A 20,747-nucleotide genomic window follows, 5' to 3' on the forward strand; every position below is an offset into this window, starting at 1 on the left:
GGGGTGGGTGGGTTCTTCTCTCGGCGTTGGGGTGGGGGGGGGGAGCGGTGACCACCGCCGTCCCTCTGTCCTGCTGCGGGCCTGGGCTGGAGAAATCCCCGGGTGGTTGTTTGCACTTGATCCGTTGGCGTGGTGGGCGGCTGTAGGGGAAGGGTGCACTTCTGGGTCTTTAAGCTCCCCTGTAAATATGGCTAAGGAGGGCAGGGGGATGGATCTGTACCCCACAAGCAGGCGCGCTGGGTGTAATCAAGCCTTGGGCCACCCCTAATCCCATTCCCTTGCCAGCAAGCAGCTTCTACCCAAGCTAAAAGGGCCTGACAAGGTGTATTTAATCTGATCTTAAACCTTCACCTGCAGAGACTCATGATCCTCCAGGAGATCTGCTGCGCGGTGTTGCTGTCTGCGTTAGGCGAGGCGCTGAAATTTCTGAGTGTTGCTTGCCGATTGGAATGTGAACGCTACCGGTCTGCTCCCAGTGAGTCTGGAGAGGAGCATTTCCATCCTTCTGGTGTTTGAAAACTGCTACACCCTTTGGCCTCATTCTTACCCCACCCCCCCCAATCTTTTTAATCCCTCAGGAATTTGGTAGACCTCTGACTTCTGTGGTGCTGGGAATCTGGCACGGGTCAGAAGCCGTGAAGAACTATGCGGCTTTTACTTGCAAATCTGAGGAGGGATTTCCATAGGTGGTCTGCTGTTCTGAACAAAGCAAGTGATCGCTTAGCGGTTGGGGGAATAATGCCTAAAACATGTCATGTCTCTCTCTTCTCAAAGAACTACTGCTGGAACACCAATGCTGGAAGTGGAGGCGATGTATTATGTATTAAGATGCCTCACTAGGACGGGTAGGAGGCTGTCCTTATAGAATATTAATATCTCATTTGTTTGCTTGTAAGGCTCCATCCTCAAAGGTAGAGGAAGATGTGCCCCTCTGATGCGTGGTTGTGTCTACACAGTTTTGCTCATCCGGCTTGGGCTGTGTTGGTAGCTGGCGTGGAGTCCTGTCACTGTTGGGATTTCGCTGTGAGCTGTTGGAAGTGGCTTAAGCGGTTAAGGTCTGTTTATCTGAACTATGTGCCGTAAGAGCATCAGCTCTACAATCCACTTGATTGAACTGGGCAAGGATATAATGTAAGACAAAATGAAGGCATTTTTCTCAGCTTGTCTGCAAAAGTAGGAGTTGGAGCTCTGCAGTGTATTATCTGCTGGCTTTTGTATTCAGCACGAGTAAATAAGGCTTGGATAGCATACGTTAGCACTCCGGTAACACAGCATTTGATTGCTGGCAGTTGCTTGACTTGTATGTTTTGGCTAAATCTTCACATTAAAAGATTTGCAGCGTTTTTGTCCATTTCCCTTATCAAATCAGTAGATGAATTGCGAAGCCGAGCACATCCAGGACTGTTCAGCCAGTCAAAGCTGGCATAATCAAGCTTGTATTTGGAGGTGCAAAAAGCTGTATTCTGCAAAGGCTAGACAGTGATTTGTCTGAAGCTGACCTGCTAATCTCCTGTGCTCTCTGCTATATGATGCATGCAGCCACTTCAGCTTTGGAGTACAAGTATCCTCTCTGTGTGGGAGAGGGATTGTTAGAACAGGGCTATTAATTGAAGTGAGTTAAAAGCTCAATGCCTTTTTTCTCGCTGTTCCAACAGTTCAGGAAAAACACAGCCAGGACTTGCCAAAGACAGAAAATAACAGCAAAGGGTTTTCTTGGGAGTTTTCTCTAAGTAAACTGGCTAGGTGAAACTCTAAAAAGCCATCCTAGGGAGCAGCTGCATACAACTGGGACAGAGGGGAGAGTTGCATCCTTTGCAGCATGTGTCTGCAGTGCTGGTCCACCTAAGGAGCAGCTATTGAATGACAGAAACCTGGTCTGCTCTGTGCTTGTCCCCTTCAAGCCTGCCCTGTTGGAGTGACCATAACAGGATGGGGTTCCTTCTGGGGTTCCTTTCATCAGACTTCCTGACAGCTGACTCTTCAAACAGGTCTCTCAAATTCACAGAGGGGGTTAATGGTTTAATCGCTAGTGCTAACTGTACGGAGCAAGGAAGCAGCCTGGTTCAGAGAGATCCAACTGAGTCTGCAGGACCGCTTCAGCTGGTGACCGATTTGCCTTTATTGTCCCTCAGCTTGGTGACTTGCCCACTGTAGTAGATGGTTCTTATTCTGATGGGCAGCTTCTGGAGATGCCTGGTTTTGGCACCTGTTTTTAGCCTAGCAGTCCTTTGTGCTTCTTTCCAGCCTACCAGGTGTTAAAACTTATTTTCTTTTTCCATGCTAAAGGTAAAGCTCCTTGGCTGTCTGCAGTTGCACTGCCTTTGCAGCTAGGGGAACTGCATCTCTTGGGACTTGTTGTTATTAAGTGCAGGGGAAGTAGCTGGTGTTTTCTCTTGCCCTCTGTGTGCGCTTCCTATTTGAAGCAAGGATTAGTTTTCCACCGAGAGCCTGGCCAGCGCTTGGCAGCTGTCCTCCAGGGCTTCAGCTCGGAGAATGCCAGGTGAAATCTGGGGACAAGGAATTCCTGCGGCATGAAATACTGAGTTACTCTACAGCTTCAAGCTAGTAATGAAAAAGCTTAAGCTTACTACAGAAGAGGTGCTTGGTCAGAGCAGCATGCTCCAGCTTGCTTTTATTGCTTGGCTAAGGCTGTAGAGCAGACTAACTGTAAAAATAGCCAGATGGGAGGATTAAATGTATAGCCCAATGCAGCTTGAGTAACAAACTGCTTTGCAGCCAGCTACCTGCTAAAACCTGGATCGCTTTTGCATTGAGTGGAAGTGCTACAGCAAGGTGTCAAACTCTGCTTAAGAAGATAGCCAGGTCACTGCTGTTCATACACTGTCTAATCCAGCCTCTTCCTAAAGCTAAGTAGATCTTAAGCTCTGATTAATCTTCTTTGAAGCCTGAACTTGTGCCATTATCCTGCAGCAAGCTCCATGCTGCTACCTCCAGTCTTCATTGAATGTAGAGGTCTAGGTTAGCTTAGATCTAGCTGTTGTGGATTTCCTGAGCAAATAACTCTCCAACTTTATTTTCACCCTTTACAAATGTAGGACCGTGGCCAACAGTGCTTTTCAGACTGGGGGAAACAGTATGAGGCTGCTTAAAGTACCCCAGGAACTCTTGTAGCAGGCTAGTACTGACTGCTCAGATTATCTACTAGCCAGAAGGAGGAAAGGCTCTTACTGCTTTTTTAATGTTTTAATTAATGGATTTCTAAAAGCCAGCCTTTTAGGGAGCAGCTTTCCCTCTTATTCAGTGACACTCCTGATCCTAGTAAAGATGGAGTAAACTTGTTGGGAAGAGATTAATGTCTTGGTACTTCTGCTAACCACCTCCTGAATGTCTTAGGCTATTTGAGAAACTAGAGCTAGAAACCTACAAATGTATATACACTTGTACATATGACTGCAACAGAAATGCTATGGCTGTCTTTCAAGTGCAGCTGGAGTTCTGTTTAGGTTTAACCACTGCTAAAACTACTTACATAGCCTAAAAAGACTCCTGACTTCTAGAGAAACTGTATTTGGATCCAAACTGTTCTTTTAAAAAAAAACCAACAACAAACTCTTGATGTTTCAGTATGTCTGATCTTAACTGGCCCTTGCTAAAGGGGGTGTGAGGTGAACATAATTTATATTATCAGCATGGCAAGGCAGATGTGTGTCACTGGGCACTATCAATTTAACTTTCATAATATACTCCTAGTGCTTTTTAATTACACAAGTGCATAAAGGATTAGCCTGGAAGAATAGCTGAATACTGTTGGTTTTCAACTATTTTTTTTTGGCAGGGAGGGTAGAGGAGATAGATGGGTGGCCACCCGTCCTCCAGAGAAAGGAGAGAATAGCTGAACTGTTGGTTTTCAACTATTTTTTTTGGCAGGGAGGGTAGAGGAGATAGATGGGTGGCCACCCGTCCTCCAGAGAAAGGAGATGCTAAAAATAAAGTGGAAGGTATCTGTGCTGTTGCTGGTGAACAGCTTCTTGTGACTTCTGTTTGTCCCTGAGCACCTGGTGCATGTGTGTGGCCTGTGACAGGGAATTATTCCAGCAGCTCAAACTGCTGAGGGCCAGGGCTGCAGGGAGAGTGGAAAAAGTGACTTGGTGTGCCCTGAAGGCTCAACCAGATAATGGAGCCTGCAGTAGTTGACTCTGACCTGTGTCTCTCAGCTGGTAATGCTGAGGTTGTCTTCTCTGCGACAGACAGTGCTGCAGACCGTAAGGGTCTTTGGCTAGAGAAGTCTTTCTCCTGTGTGGAATAAGAGGGATGTTTTACAATGGAAATACACATAGCTGTGTGTGACCAGACCAGATATAACATAAGCTTTCTGATGTCTTGCTTGTGTTTAGCTGACTGGACATGTACAATAACCCTTTCCAAAAGGAGACAAATGTACATGAGCAGCAGGACACAGAGGGCCTTTGAGGTAGATGAACTAGCACAAATGTGGTGTTACCGAGATCCCTCTCCCCACAGCAGCAGTTACCTCTTGCACAGCATCACATGGGTGCATGAGAAGACATGGAAGAGTGATACACTCTTGTTTAACAAAGCTGTGCTAGGCGGCTTGCTGCTGCACTGTGTGTGTACGAATGCAAGTAATATTTATCTACGTGCTGTTTGGGTGGGGAAATGAGGAGTCTAGCAAGCTGGGAGACTCATCCTGGCGCTCATGAGCGAGACTGCGGAGGGTGATCTGTGCTCTTCTTTGGAAGGCTGAGGGGTGGTTCTGACAACCCCAACCTCTTTCCTTACTAATATTCGTTAGTCCTGCAGCTCGAAGGTAAGAGCAGTTCACTTGTGAAACTGAGAACATACCAGCCAAAGCAAGTGAAGCTGTTGATGGTTGGAGGCTTCTTCCAGTAGGGCTTGACTGTGCCACTGACAAGCTGCCTCCTGGAACTGGGAAGAGGACCTTACCAGATCTGCTGTGTGATGGAGGGCTGTTTGCTCTGTGTGTGACTTGTGTGACCAGCTGTCCTACATGTCATGAGTGGGGCCTTGGGTGGGACGGTCTTCTGCTGTTGAACTATGGTGCAGCAAGCCCAGGACTGAGAGGCACTTGCCCTGAGGAAGGTGGCTGGGAGCAGGCAGCTGCTGCTGCGAGGTCCTCCATCTGTCCGGCAGCCTGTGCTGTGTTACTGGAGGCAACAGAGCCTGCCAAGAGCAGGGTGTCAGCTGGCTGTATCACTGCTGGGCTACTGGTTCAGTGCTCTCTTGGAAACTCTTGAAGCACACAATGATTATACACATAACTTTCTGGAAGTGCCTCTATGGTGCAGTGCAGCATAAACACTGTGCTAATGCAGCAGTGCTGCTGTCTGGGCTGTAGCCTTTCTCTGTGGGGTCAAGGAGCTCATACAGGACGTGACACTAATGCAGCCCTAAAGCCTCCTCTTTGGGCTCTGGTCCTGTGTTGTGCCCTATAGACCCACCTTGTTCTCTGTGCAAGTTCCTTGGTTTCCTTCTGTGCCAATGCACCGAACAGGGCTTGCCATAACAGGCCTGAGACTTCAGTCTGGCCCTGACAAGCCTTGGTCCTGGACTTCGTAAAGGACAAACAGGTTGATCCTCATCATATGCCTGCAAGTCTGATGCCTGCTGGGTAGAGCATAGCACCCTACCACTGGGGTGAGAGCTTGGCAAGGTCTGTCTTGGGCTTCAGATCAAGATTTGGTTTTGTTTGGCGTGAGACTTCAGATTGGGTAGGCTAGGAACAGTAAAACAGATGGAGGGATCCATTGCTTGGGATGTGTAGGAGGGATCTGCTCAGAACTGGCCATAGACTAGCATGCTTGGAACTTGTCACCCGGTTATTTAAGTCCCTGGGTCAATAGGTGGTTATGGGTATGTGTAATCTTGGTTCCTTTTTCCCTTTCTAGGTCTTTCACTCTGGACTTGTCAGCCTTGCAGGCTTCTGGGCACATCTCAGCTATGAGTAGATCAATAGGATTTAACATCTATGTGGTCACCTGCAGCATCCTGCTCTTGTCCTCCAGTCCACCATGCCTTGCATCTCAGCCACTGGAGGAGAGGGACATGACAAAGGTCCAGCATGGCCCCTGGGCAGGGAATGGGGTAGAAGATGAAAGGACAAGCTTGCTGAACTTGAAAAATAACCTGGGCCCTTCTGAGCAGACTGTCTCTGAAGAGCCATGTGGAGTGTCAGCAAAGCCATCTGGGATGCCCTTAAATGAAGCTTTCACTGCAGAAAGAGAAATGCTGCCTGTAAGCCCGAGCCATGTTATCCCAGGCAGCCAGGGCCTGGGTGCTCACACCTCTGCTGTGGCAGTGGCTGCCACAGATGAGGAGGAGCTGGGTCCCACAAAGTCAGAGCTGGATGAGAATGATTCATTCAAGGCCATGCTGACCACAGCTGTGACCACGCTGAGCCCTGCTGTCCAGGAGGAGTCTGTTGGTGGCCCCATTAGCGAGACCACCACAGAGGGTGGTGTTGAAGTAGAGTACAACTCTGCTGGCCTCTCAGCAAATGCCCTTTCTGGGACAGCTGTGGAGGAGGAGGAGGCGGCAGAGAGCAACTCACACCCCTCAGTTGTGCCCCAGTCCACACTGTACCCCAGCTCTCCCAGTTGGAAAATAGCAAGCGACCACCCTGTCATCCCGACTCCCCAGGCTCATGGCGTGACCTCCGATGTGGGAATGCCAAGAGCCCGCACAGGGAGCCCTCTGAAGTCCCTGGCTGTGCGAGCATCTGTGGCTGCAAAACGTCCCCTTGTGGTGACTGAGGCCTCCCTCCACCTGGAAGCAGGGACGGGTGTCAGGCGAGGAGAGCTGCCTGCTACAGCTGGCACTGTCAGCATCCACCCAATGGACACTGTGCCACCTGACTGGGATGACACGAAACTGGGGGACATAAGTCAAGGGGGAAGCATGTCTCATGAGGAGGTGACAGAGGACCTGGGGGCAACAGAACCATCCCAGACCCCATGGGGAGGTGTGAGGGAGGAAGAGGATGCAACAAGAGTGCCGCCATCCCCAGCGTCCTCTCCACCAACTCCTGAGCTTGCCAAGGAGACCAACTGCACAGCGCTGGTGCAAGGGGAGGAGTTGCCGGCAGCTTCCACAGGCAGCAGTGATGCTGTCCACACTGTGAACCTGACGGGCGTAGACATGGCTGATCTCAACTCTCTGGAAAACATAAATGCAGTCACAGCAGAGGAGGAGAAAAGCATCCTGCCATCACAGCTGGAGGCTGCTGTGGTGACAGGTACACAGTCTGACCTCTCTTCTACTCTGGAAAGCTCATGGAAAGGTAAAAACTTGCCTGTTACAGACGCTTGCCTGTAAGTGTAGGTTTAGGAGGGATGCTCTTGGGAATCTGTGCTTCCTTTCAGGGAGATAAAGTGGAGAAAGGTGTGATCTTGATACCTGCAATAGAGGTAGGACACCTCTTGCCCCCCCCCCCAGGAAAGGCTGTGGACCTCTGTGGGGGGGTAACAGCCTAAACAGGTAATTCACATCTATAAAGTACTGCCTAGCCTTGGCTGTTCCTATACATGATGTCCCTGTGTAGAGGTAGGCACAATCTGTTGGGCGGTATCCTGTCCTGACTGTTATGTGAAGCAACTGTATTGAGCTGCCTCTTCTGCTCCTCAAGCTGGGAGAGGGTGGCTGTGGCAGCAAACAGGAAAGCTGAGACTGGAAAGGCTGTGGCAGCTGAGCCTGGGGTTGAAGGGTGTACTTGAGCATGGAGGTGTCTGTAGAGAGTTGGAGTCTCATCAGCAGAGACTTGGTGCCAGTTAAAAAACCTTGCTTTGTTAGCACTCTGCGTGTGTGGTGTATTAACCAAAGCAGGGCCTTCAGTTTTGGTGCTCGCATAGCGGTTGAGGGGGACAGCTGTAGTCTGGTTGTAGGCAGCTTGCCTTGAGCAGAGATAGGTAAATCAGCTTTGAATAACCCTCTGGTATGCCTCTCCTGTGACTATGGAGGGAGCCCAGCCTCTGACCCACTGGTTAAACACTTTATTTCAAGGAGGATAACGCTCCCCAAATGTCCCTTTGATATGGCAAGTGCAAGGACCCAAAGGTGGTCCTTGCAGAGCTTCAGAGTGAGCTAGTGCAAAATGGAGGGGGGAATAATTCCTGGGGGATTAAATTAATTAGCATCTGGAATCACCTGGCTCTCAGCTGCTAGCTATGGACACTTGCAGTCAGTGCAGAAGATGCAGAGACAATGGATGGCTGTAAATGCTTCCTAAATCCAGGAATAGGTGATCTGTCCCGGTAGCCTGTAAGTAACTGACATCTGTGACTTTACAAGGATGCTCAGATCAAAAGATCTGTCCAGAGCTCTGTGTTGTCCTTTGTAACAAAAGCTCCTGGTGTTGTCCCCCCAGCCTAGAGCGAAGCTGTGGCCGGGCTCTGACTGTCCAGTGTTTGTGCCAGCTCTGTTACCAGCAGGCAGAAATCTTCCCCCTGGACAGCCTGCCACAGGCTGACGGTGTCACCCTGTACTGTACTTACCTGCAGAGATGGCACCTCCAGCCTGCTGACAATGTTTCCACTCAGTAGTTAAAAAAACCTGGTAGAAATGTGGGGGGAAAGTTCTAGTCGGGTTTTAGCCTAGGAACTTGTCACTGCCCAATGAGGAACATGAGCTGGGGTTTAGGACTTTGTTTTAATTGCTGGGCATCTTTAATCTTCTCCCTTAGGCTGCAGGGGCAAAAGGATGACTTCCCCTCACTGCATCCAAAAGATCTAGCTTTTGCTGTAAAAGAAGGAAAGCTAATTGCATGTTGGTGCTAAAACCTGACTGATTAATTTCTAGATTAATTTATAAGTACTTGACTTGTCAGCAGGTTCCCTCTCTACTGTTTCCCAGATGTTGGGGAAACAACACTATCAATAAGACTTGTGCAACAAAAACAGTCTTCTACAAAGCTGAAGTCTCGTAGCCATGAGAGCTGGTCACTAAAAGCACTGCTCTGGCAGCATCGCTTGCTTTGAATGGTATTTCACACCACAGGCCTGCAGTGCTGTGCTCCAATGGTGTTGCTCTCCTGTGGGCCCACTCTTTCCTAAGGGACAATTAAGAAAACAAGGACTGATCCTGCTGCTTTCATTGCTGTTATGCACATTCTCACGTCTGTCTTTATGCCGCACTGCCCTGATGATACTTGGCCAGACCTGCTGCTCGCACTGTGGCTCTGGAAATGCTAATGCGTGGAGTTGCATTACTTCAAACGTCTGCTCTGTTGTTGTCAGCTGTCCTGTGAGTTGGTACTGACGCATGTCCTTGCTGTAGGTGTTACTCAGGAGGTGACAACAGTTGCCCAGGAGGCTGATGTTGCTTTATCGGTTGTGATGCTGGTGCCTGGTGCTACCCAGGGAACAGGAGCTGTAAACCTTCTGCAGGAAAACAGTGGGGAGGACACCCAGATGCCGACGGCTCCCAGTGCCACCCACATGCTGGAGGCAACTGGTACTTCCTCTGTGGCCAACGCTCCAGATGTAGAAGGTAGGGTTCTCCTTCAAGGACTGTGGGTTCACTTCCACACAAGATGAGATAGTACATCTGAAACAATATCAGTGCTTGGACACTGAAGTCTCAACACGCAGCATCCATATTCTAAGTGACTTTTTTTCTAGCCTTCTGCAGGCTGCCTCTAGCCCTGGGCTGCCACTGCTTTCTGCCCGTGCTACTAGAACCATCGTGACGAAATATGCCAGCATATGTTTTTTGCCCCAAATAACAGTGGAGTAGAGATTTAAAAAAACAAACCACCCCAAAACAAACAAAACCCCCACATCCATCCTTGCTAGCAAGTTGACTTTTAGCCTTAGACATCTAAGCTAGTTCCTGTTTATGGAGGGAGAGCTCTTACTACTGGAGACAAAGGCAGTCACAGATTGCTGATGCTCAGTGCGAAGGACCAAAAAAGTTTCATTGGGGTCGCGTGGGAGCAGTGTAAGGTGGGGGGGATTGTGTGGTGTGTGTGACCCTCTGGCAGTCCCTTGGGTGTGGAAGTGTGCATTGATACTCACTTCCATTGAGGAATGGTGAGTTCTTGCTTCTTGGGTTGGTGTAGCTCATACAGAAATGCTTTAAGCAGTCGTGTTCATCCAGCTGCTGCCTACTGGCTCAATGTCACCTTGGCAGGTACATGTAGGAGCCTGTCGTCTTGACAGGAGTGTAGCAAGGGTTCCCTTAGCACAAAGCTGACTTTGAGGTTGAGTGTATTTCTGTAGTACTAGGTACCACTGTAATGAAACTGCTGCTGGGCAGCTTTTCTGGTAATTCTTATATTGCAGGGCATAAAAAAAAAATTTGCATTGTATCTCTTAAATCAAGGTCCCTTTGTAGGGGAGAGAAGGCTCTTCTGGCAATTTCCACTAATTTGCTTCTGGGATTTAATTATAAATTCAACTAATTTTTATCTTTGCAATAAACAATTAGATCTGGCACTTGGTTCAGATCTCAGCCAGTCTCTCAGTGCTCTGATCTTGGTACGGGGTGGTGACTAGCAGTCCTCAAAGTAATGGAAGTAAAACCTAGCTGAGTTCTCATTAAGGGGAACCTCCTGTGATGGAGGAGAAGCTTTCATTACAGCAGAGTCACTTTCACATCTTGAAAGAAGCAAGAGTTTAATAACTTAACTCAGAGTGGAAGAAGTTTTCATTAAGGAGTTTGTTCTTAAATGATCTTGGTACGGGGTGGTGACTAGCAGTCCTCAAAGTAATGGAAGTAAAACCTAGCTGAGTTCTCATTAAGGGGAACCTCCTGTGATGGAGGAGAAGCTTTCATTACAGCAGAGTCACTTTCACATCTTGAAAGAAGCAAGAGTTTAATAACTTAACTCAGAGTGGAAGAAGTTTTCATTAAGGAGTTTGTTCTTAAATGGTGGGGTCCTTCCACTCTGAGTTAAGTTTTCATTAAGGAGTTTGTTCTTAAATGGTGGGGTCTTAAATATTTTTGTGCCAAACTGCTGCTCTTTGTCTTCTGTAGATCTCGCAGATGTGGTCCTGGTCACCAGTGAGAAGGCTGTGCCAGCTCCTGGCGGGTTGTCTTCTACCCAGTCTGAACAGACAGAGGAGCCATCCAGCAGAACCATGGTCCTGGTAACTCCGGCATCAATGGCATCTTCTGTCAGGAGGACAGCTCTTCCATCTGTGAGGAAGATCAGTACAGCTGTGACCTATGGGCTGGACCGCCTGGAGTCAGAAGGTACCACTGATCCCAAGGCTAAGAGGCGGGCAGTTTCATGCGGAGTGCCACACTTGCCTTGACACTGAACTCCCCAATTTGTCTGTTTGGCATGCAGCTATGTGCATATGTTATTGTTGCTAATAAAGTTGTTGGCCAACCTGTCCCCTTCCAGGAGGTACAGAAACAAGCAGTGAACAGTGTCATGGAGGATGCTTGAAATTCAGGTGGCTGTGGTGGGAGTGATGGGGTTTTCCCTTGGAGAGGGAGCAGTGGTGGTATTGCTGTTGCAGTAGAGTCTGGCTCTGTGCACTTGTAACTGCTGGTGTGTGCATTGATTGCAGAGCCTCTGTACCAGGTAACACTCATGGGAACATGTTCAGACAGCTGGAGAGCCTTTTCTACCCTACTGCGGAAATCCTCACCACATGGTGAGGCGGGATGTTCAGCATGAGATGGCTACCACGGTGTCCACCTGTGTCCACCCTTGCCAGGACAAGTGATGCCCTATTTACACTCCCTATGTGACTCTGCTGGGAGAGGCAAAGGATGCATCCCCTTTGAGATAGTCTTCCAACTCAATGCTGCCTGCTAAGCTGTTCTCTCATCACTGGCTCCTCCAGCCTTGCCTCACCCCCTGGGCTCCCTTCTCTTAAACTGCTTTTGCCCACTACCAGTCTTGGAGTCTCTGCTCCCCAACTAGCTTCAGACAGCTGAAACCTAGTGATGTAAATTCTGCCTGGGCAAACACCCATCAAGAGAGGTTTAGGTGAAGCGGATCCTACTCTGGAGTTGGTCTGCAGCTCAGATCTGATATCTCTTCAGCTCATCCATAACTTTCCTGCAGAGAACTGTTTCACTTCTGCTTCTTGCTCTTTCTTCTACTCAAACTCTTCTCTGCTTGCTCATCCATCTAGTTTTGCACTCCAGTGTCTGGACTGATACCACCTGGCAGGGATTAATCTTTCTGCCTGTTTTGCTCCCCTTCCTTTATCTTGACCTTCTCTTGTCTTCATATTTTACTGCAAAGGTTGGCAGCCCTCCAGGGGTGGCATGCCAGATGGTATTTTTCTTCTGATTAGAGGTGGGGTGCCATAGACAACAGCTAATCAGCATCTTTTCTCTGCACGAAGTGATAACTCTCACTCCTGTTAAGTTTAGAGGGCAGCAGAAGCTGGGAGCCCTCCCCACTGCATGTGTGAGGTGCTGCAGCTCCTGCCCTCTGTCTGGTTTGCTGCTTGCTTTGAAGCCTGCCATGAGCTCTCTGGGCCTCCAGCTACAGCCCTCACACCTTGCTAGGATGAATCTTGCATGTACCTGGCAACGCAAGGATGTGGTGCTGATGATGGGAGAGTGGCAGCAGGGGAAGAAGGGCATGTGTGGGGAAACCTCATCTTTCAGGCTGGGAAATAAGGTCTCTGCTTAGCAAGAGCAGTATGATTCAGGAGGCTGAACTGTTTCTGAGTCCTCTGGGGTCTCCTTTAGAAGCCTGGTTTTCTGCACAGGAAGATAAGAGGGTTTTCTGTTTCAACTGAGCACTGGTCTCTCCCTATTTAATGAGACTTTCTGTGTAGGCATTTAAAAAAAAAATCTTTCTGCTCTGACATAGGACTGCTGCAACTTTCTTGGGTCCCTACTGAGCTCTTTTATGCAACCACAGGCCTGTTTTCTCTGCTCTTGAATATGCTCTGAGCTCCTCTAAGGGCAAATGTGGGCTGTAGCTAGGACCAGCTTTCCTAAATGATGACGACTCAACTAGAAGGCTGTGGGTTTCTTGGCTCTGGAGTATGGCTCTGCAGGTGCCTGTCATCCGAGGGACATGGTGCTCTCTGGTGTGCTGTGTGGTTTTGACAACCGGCACAGCTTTTGTGGTCTAAATCTCTTCTGATCAACCTAGACCTTAGTGCAGTGAGCCAGACTTTTTTCCTGGTGTTAGGGACCACCGATCCACATCTTGTAAAATGGGACAAATGCCACTTGGGGATAGGCTTTCTGCCTGGGGATGCTACTGCCCCCGTTAAGCACAAAGAAAGTGTTTGAGCTGCAACTCTGCTTTCTAGTATCTTTTTCTCTGTGTAATGGCAATTAGGGGGTACCACATCCTCCTGGTGGAGTGGCATTTGGAAGCTTGGTTTCTGTTCCCCCAAAACTACAGTTCCTAGTGCTTACTCTGAGAATATCTAGATGGTGCCAGATACAAGATGTTTGGGAGTGCTTTCCTATAAAGCTACATTGAGCTCCAGCCCAGGGTGCTCAAGCTCTTGGGGGATGCAAGGTCAGACATCGCTGCTGTTGCAGGCATATGCTGGAGTCCCTAATGAGGGATCCTGGCCCTTTGCAGGGAGGCTGTGCCTTGCTCACTGGTGGAAGAAGTGCAAGGAGCTGTGTGAGCTCAGCTGGTCTCCACTGCCATCAGTGGGGCTTGCTGACTTGCCTGGCTCATCATTAAATATAAACCCTTGTTGTTCAGCTAGCTCTGTTTCTTGGGGACCATCTGTGCCAAACTGCCTGCAGTTAATTGCATCAGTATATTCACCTACCTGGCTTGGATGCAAAACCATTTTCAAAATCAAATTGCACAGACAAACATGAGGTGCTTTGAATATGTCTCTAGATGAGCTTATCCTCCTCTCTAGTGGACTCTGGAGACGCTAGCTGGGTAAAGAATATCCTCCTACCTTGACTCTGTGGTGAGACTGGTTCTACTTGCCCTTCCTAGCCAGAGAAATCCTATAAAGGGATTATAGGATATGGGGATGGGACACAGCAGAGGATGAGGCTTACTTGTCCGGGAGACTTAATTATATATTTTGTTCCTGTGCCCAGAATTTGTATGTCTCTCTAGCAAGCTAAATGCTGCAGCCTTCTCTGTAGGGCTTCTACAGTCCAAAGGGATATAATCTAGTTCAACTTGCCTAATAGGACCACTGTGTAAACCTCCCAATGCTTTTTGAAAAGTGGCTCTTTTGAAAGAAACAGCATTCCTTTTGGACTAGATTCCTTTGCTGTAGCATCTGCCATTGGTAGGTGTTGGCAGAGATGGCTGTACTTAAGCGTGGCAGCGGCTTGCAGAAACAATGCTTTTTGAAAAGTGGCTCTTTTGAAAGAAACAGCATTCCTTTTGGACTAGATTCCTTTGCTGTAGCATCTGCCATTGGTAGGTGTTGGCAGAGATGGCTGTACTTAAGCGTGGCAGCGTTTGGCAGATATAACTTTCCAAAGTGGCAGGTAGCCTGCCACGTTCCCGCTTCTGCAAGATCCTTGCAGTGTTTAGTTGGAACCTGGTGGACAGAGCACAACAGTAGTTGGCTCCTTTTGGCTGTTCCTCAAGCAGCTCCTGTCGCTGTTCCATACGGGATGTGATCCAGGGATGCACTGAGGCTAAGCAGAAGGTGGGTTAGTGCACTTCCTATGAGGACCTTGAAGGTCACGTCATCCTTACATGCTAATCCTGAACCAGCAGTTAGTACAGAACTAGTGTGCTGCCACGAGTGATGCCTCACCCGTCACAGCCTGGGTCGCAGGCCAGTTCAGGGTGAACAGCTTATAGCACCGTTGCCTGTGGCTGTTGGTGAGGGTGGGTCTGTGTCTGTCAATGCAGACTCAAGGTTTGGTTTTCTTGTCTGCCACCACCCTGCCTGGACAGCAAAAACTCAGCTGAAATGGCTGGAGATGGTGATTGTGGAGCAAGGCACATGGGATAGAGAATGGGAAGATGTCTCAGCATTCATCAAACCATGCTAAGATTAACCTCTTCTGATGTGTAGGGCAGATGTCGCCATGTTACCTTCCAAGGCTGCCCAGATGCAGCAGTAACAGCTGCTTCTTGAGGTACCTGTGTTTCAACCCACAAGTCCATAGAAGCCCTTCAGCTATTAGACCCCCCACATACTGCCCTTACTGCATCCAAGCTCATCAGGAAAACAGTTTAAGCTCAATGCTACCTGCTCCCTGCAACTCGGTAAGCTCCAGCTTGGTCCATTTCAGCATTAATTTGGGATTTAGACTGTTTACTTGTGGTGGTTTTTGAGATGGAGGGAGGAACAAATAATCTGGCTCTCACTACTCTTCCATAGGTGTTTTGAAGAGAACTAAGAAGTGTTATGCATTGGTGTTTCTGATGTGCCTGTCCTATTTTATGTGTACCCCTTACCCCCCCCCCAAATCCAAAACTGCTCTGCAACAGTGTGTAAGCCCCAAGGCTGGTTCCTGTTCAGTTATCTAGCCTTGCTTCAAGCTGTTGTTGCTGGGGGTGAGCTGCTTACACAGTTCAGCTTTCATGTGGGCTGCTGGATGTGGAGGGTGCTTAGAGCTTTATAAAAGCAGAAGATGCTCTGTTGTATGTGTTGGGAACAATCAATAGCTCTGTGAAAATGGGCAACTTAAACTCAGCTGCTGTAGAGGGAGGAGATCTTAACCACGTAGCTCTTGAATGTGAAGTGTTCGTGATTAATCAGGCTGGCTCTCAACAGGCAGCTGGCAGGACCCTGGTCACTAGGGTGGAGGAGTAATCCAGGGGTTGGAAAGGCAGTGTCAGATGTCTGCTGCCTAGGACAGCACACTGCTGCTTCCAGTACTCTGCCTGGTTAGCTGGTGTGTCCCCACCTAATGCAGCATTTGGCTGTGGAGAATCCCCTCCATGATGCTGAAACACAGCTGGCACTGTCCTTGGGGATCTGCAAATCCAGTGTCTTGCAGTCATGGGCCACCTCCCCTCTGAACCTTGGCTGTGGGCTCCACTGCACTTGCTCCAGCTACTGTGTTAAAGGCTGTTCCAGAACAGTGCCAGTATGAAGATTTAGACTTTCTGACCTTAACGTATTTGTGATATTTTAATACCTGTTTGGGTTTAAACAGTTCCTATTGCTCTTTGCTGACCTGTGTACTCAAGTTTACCCTTCCAAGGAAACTGTAGCTTAACTAATTTCAGTGAGAAGAGCTCTTCTACCCCTCTTCTCCATTCTCTTATTTCCCCTGCTTCTTGTTCTTCTTGTACAGTCACCTAAGCTGCGTGTCATACCTCAGAAGTGAAGGCAGTGGTTGCCTTTTTTCAAAAAATACTTCAGAACCTGTAGCCTTTTACATAATTTTATAGAAAACCCTTCAAACTCTCCTTGCATTTTTCCTCTGAGCTGTGTCACGGTACAAGGAGCCTTCTTTTTTTGGATGTGAAGAGTATTTTTGCTGGAAATCAAGGCTCTGACTGGGAATGCTATTTGGACCCTGACTGTATGGATTAAGACCTGCCTCATTAAATCTCTGTAACCCCATTAAAAATTTAAATGAGGTTGCAGGGGTATAAATAAGACAGGCACTTAGCCCAGCATGGTTAACTAGCCTGATACTATAATTCCTCACCAGCTCTCTAGATATCGGCTAAATTGGCAAGGAGCAGAAGATTTAAAACAAAGTGCATGCAAAATGAATTATTAAATGTTCTTGGTACACACTTTTGTCTTGCTTCCAGTTTATTGCTGCCACTGAAATGGAAACTGCTGTCCCTCTGGTGCAGGTTGACCTCCATGTTCTTCACAGTAGATAGTAGTTCATCCCCAATTCTCCTCCTTTGCAAAACTTTGTCACACTTTTTTTTTTTTACAGTTTTCTGCTACAAAACCAAGCTTTTTTCTTTCTTTTCCTGAAAGTGTTTGACCAAAGACAACCTCTCTGCTGCTAAATCTGGTGGTGACTTGTTTTGTTTCATGAAATCAATCTAAGAGTTGAGGAGGGAGGGGTGTGGAGGGTGATCAAGCCCTTAATGCTTTGGGAGCTTGTAGGTGAACAGCTAAGAGGGTGTTAGGATAATTAAAGGCTCTCTAAGAAGAGAAGCGAGGAAACCTACTGCATGCAGCCAGTGTGCTGAGCTCAGACTTGTCAGCGCTTCCCTGCGAAGGGAGGCGGAACGTGATCCGGCCACCCCGCTCTGCTACGGATGCGCTGGCAGCTCTGACGAAACTAAAACCACACAAACTTTCATGGGGCTGAGTATGCCAAATGAGAGGGCTTTATCTCAAATACCGTACTTGCTGTGCTTCATGGTCTGCAACAGCAACTCCTGCAAGAATCCCTAGGAATGGTTTGAAGCACCATTGCATTGTCTTTCCCAGATGTTGGGGAAGTGGCGTGTGCCTGCCCAGCTGCTCTCTGGGCGGAGGTGAGCTGCACAACTGTTTTACTCTTGGTTTTTGGGAGGGGAACAAAACGGCTGAGTAACCTTTTTTCTTTGTGATATTCTGGCACTGTTCTGCCTCCAGCAGGTTAGATGATATTTCTTAGCCTGACCCACTCTGGTTGCTGTTCTGGCCAGGCTGTGCTTGAATTTTTAACTGTATTGACTTCTCATTTGTCCAAAATATTAGAGTTCACTTAAATATTACTTTAATGTTGTAGCTTTCCCATGCTTATCTTCAAGCCTAAACAAAAACAGCAGAAGCCCCCTACAGTTGCTATTGAAAGGTAATTGGACTGTGCAGGTGAAAGTTTTTAATGAGTTTTTGTTTGTTTTCATCTGGGGATTAAGCAGTTCACCCTCGCGGCTCTAGGGAGGTGGATTCAGATGAGCAGGTATGTGGCAGTTTCTTCTGTAGGCTCTGCAAGGAGCTTTTTTGTCTGGAGCTGCTGATGGCTGGGGTCCGTGTGGGGGGTAGTGTTGCTCACGGGGCTTCTCTGGGGAGCTTTGAGCATCGGGACCAGGACAAACCACCCTGCAAATTGGTTTAGCTCTTTCACTTCTGCTTCCTGCCCTGTGCAGGTGGGATGCTGTCCCTCTTGTTGGTCTGACACAGGATGCAGTGACTGGAGCACGGGCTTTTTACCTCATCTTCTGGGAAGAGTCATAGGCTTTTTTCCTTTTTTTTAAATAACAAGCTGTCTTTAAACAGGGGGGGGGATCTCGTGGTTTGTTTCCTCCTGGCTGACATCAACGCTTCAGGCCACGTGGGTGCGAGGACAGGCCAGCAGTATCATTCTGAACCTCTTCATGAAAATACCCTGGGGAGAAGCACTGCCCTTGACAAAGGACAGTGAAGGCTGCAGAAGGGTGATCAGGAACTTAGAAAGAAGCATGAGCTCTGACTAGAAGTGAGCTGAGTGGGCTTGCAGTCATCCTCCCTTCTGGCACCTGACAGGACTTGAGCTAAAACCTCGGTACCCTGGAGACCGTTGCCCATAACAGATCCCCTGCCTAATCTACGTCATCTGTGATGGATCCATGCTGAGTTTGTCTAGAAAATGAAGCTTAAATCAAATGTTTTCTTAACTCTTGGGCTGCTGGTTGTTCCTTTCCTAGGCAGTGTGGTTGAATTGGATACTTCTGAAGAGACACCATCAAACAGATTTTTGCAAGAGAAAATGGAATTAACATCTCTGCTGGGACTTATTTTTTTCTGATTGGAAAAAAAGTACCATGCCCACAGTTCCTTTCATGTGAAAGCATTTTGCTGAGTATCTCTGTATCTGCCTTCATCTGTCTTGTTCTGCCCTGTCCACTTAGAGGTCATGGTTTTTAAATCTGGACTGATTTGAATGCCCTCACTTGATAAATCAACTCTTTCTTGTCTTGATTTTTGCACTGGTTAGTTCAACAACTGCATACCTCAGGTTAGAAGAGCTGTTCTGCAGCAAACTAGGCAGCAAACTTGTTATAGTCCATGCTGTGTATTCTGCAGCATTCTGTTTTTTTTTCCTTTTAAAATAGCCTTGTGTTGCTAAATCTACTCTCTAGCCTGGCTCAGTGTGAAAGCAATTTTGTGGTGAATGCTGCTGGAAGTGCAGCTCTTAGCAATGATTGTTTCTCATCTTAATACAGAAGCAGACCCGTGGTCCCTGCTGGAATATCTTTTGCCTTTTTTTTTTTTTTTCCCAAAAGCTCTTCAGTGCCTCAGATCCCTTGTGATGAGCGACGAGCCAGGACTGTGAAAAAGCAAGTGTGAATCCCCTCGGATTTGGGGGGAAGTAGGTTAGGACCAGAATCCAAATCTCTCCTTGCACTGTCTTTGCAACTTTGAAGAGCCCTCCGCTGGGAAGCGGCTTCTGCTGCACTTGGGCTTTGGCAAGCCGAGGCTGAAGACTTTCTGCAGCTCAAACATCAGCTCAGCTCTGCTGCTAGGGATATGTTCCCCCTCCTAGATGTGACAAGGATTTTCCTCTGTTACAGAAAAGCTTTGGACGTGTAATTTCTCTTGAAACTTATATGGATAGGGTTAGGTTATCTTGCTTTGTGTGGTAGGATCCCACCCAACGGATGCGTTCTCAGTAGTCCTTTTCCTTGGCTCTGTGCAATAGGCCAGGTGCTGATACTTCCCGTGAGAGGCCATGCTTGATTTTGCTCCCCTTCCAGGGCAAAGCATTTAAGACTATGTTCATGCAACACAGTCTGCAAATACCCCAGATAGCTTTGCAGTGAACATGGCTGGGCTTAGCTGAACTCATCAGTATGGGGGTTTTTACCCTGATTTTTGTATAGCTTGCTTGGGTATCTCAACCCACCGCGGTACAGTACTCTGCCCCGAAAGCTGTCTGCACATGAGAGCCCATCTACTTTCCTACCAGCCGTCCCCTTCCAAGCTGTCACAAGTGATTGTTCTTGGCAGCACTTTGGAGACATCAGATGGTGACATTATTACTGATCACGTGAAAGCAACAGATTAATAATAAGAGTTGTCCCAGAAAGGCCTTCCTGCCTTGACAGTCAGCTGTGATCACAAAAGCAATGCAGAAAATGAACCTCACCGAAAGAAAGCATTTGGTAGAGACTTCTTAGTGCCTCTTCCTCCTGTTCTGGTAAGAAAAGGTAGTCATAGACCCCCATCCCTAATCCTGTCATTATTTACACTCCTCTGCTTCCTATATTGTATGCACACATGGGTGACCAAGGCCCAGTGCTGCCATATGGGTGTGAAGTGGAAGAAGATAAGCTATGAGGTGCATGGTGGACCAGACGCTTCAGTCTGCCCCTGCTGCCCTTTTTCCCTGCAAGTAGCTCTAGTACACGCAGAAGGGAAAGAAATTACCTCCTTAGATGGATGGCCCATCTGTGAAATGGGTGTTATTCTCACCCTGGTGCAGCATCCCTGGGAGAGGGTGGGACTGATTTCACATCATTCCTGATTTCATACCACAGAAGAGTTATAGTGGGGGCGTGTCCTGGTTTCGGCTGGGATAGAGTTAATTTCCTTCCTAGTAGCTGGTACAGTGCTGTGTTTTGGATTTAGGGCGAGAATAATGCTGATAACACACCGATGTTTTAGTTGTTGCTGAGCAGTGCTTACACTAGGCAAGGACTTTTCAGCTTCTCATGCCCTGCCAGCGAGAAGCCGGGAGGGGGCACAGCCAGGACAGCTGACCTGAACTGGCCAAAGGGCTATTCCATACCATGGGATGTCATGCTCAGTATATAAACTGGGGGGAGTTGGCTTGGGGGTGGTGACCGCTGCTTTGGGAACTGGCTGGGCATCAGTTGGTGGGTGGTGAGCAATTGCACTGTGCATCACTTATTTTGTATATTCTTTTATCATTATTATTATTTTCCTTTCCTTTTCTGTCCTGTTAAACTGTTTTTATCTCAACCCATGAGTTTT

At 48.0% G+C, this 20,747-nt stretch overlaps 1 protein-coding gene across 1 annotated transcript in view; it reads left to right on the forward strand.

Annotated features, from left to right (window-relative positions):
• The first annotated feature begins 754 nt into the window (after nucleotides 1-754).
• The window catches only part of CUNH14orf37 (chromosome unknown C14orf37 homolog), a 72,806-nt gene continuing 52,813 nt past the window's right edge, over nucleotides 755-20,747 (forward strand). Inside the window, exons 1-4 of the mRNA XM_009289827.2 lie at nucleotides 755-813; nucleotides 5,889-7,279; nucleotides 9,271-9,483; nucleotides 10,972-11,190. Coding sequence (XP_009288102.2) covers nucleotides 755-813; nucleotides 5,889-7,279; nucleotides 9,271-9,483; nucleotides 10,972-11,190 — 1,882 coding nt within the window. The remainder of the gene's footprint in view (nucleotides 814-5,888; nucleotides 7,280-9,270; nucleotides 9,484-10,971; nucleotides 11,191-20,747) is intronic.

Source organism: Aptenodytes forsteri, unplaced genomic scaffold (assembly GCF_000699145.1).
Source record: "Aptenodytes forsteri isolate BGI_AS27 unplaced genomic scaffold, ASM69914v1 Scaffold76, whole genome shotgun sequence".
Lineage (NCBI taxonomy): Eukaryota > Metazoa > Chordata > Aves > Sphenisciformes > Spheniscidae > Aptenodytes > Aptenodytes forsteri.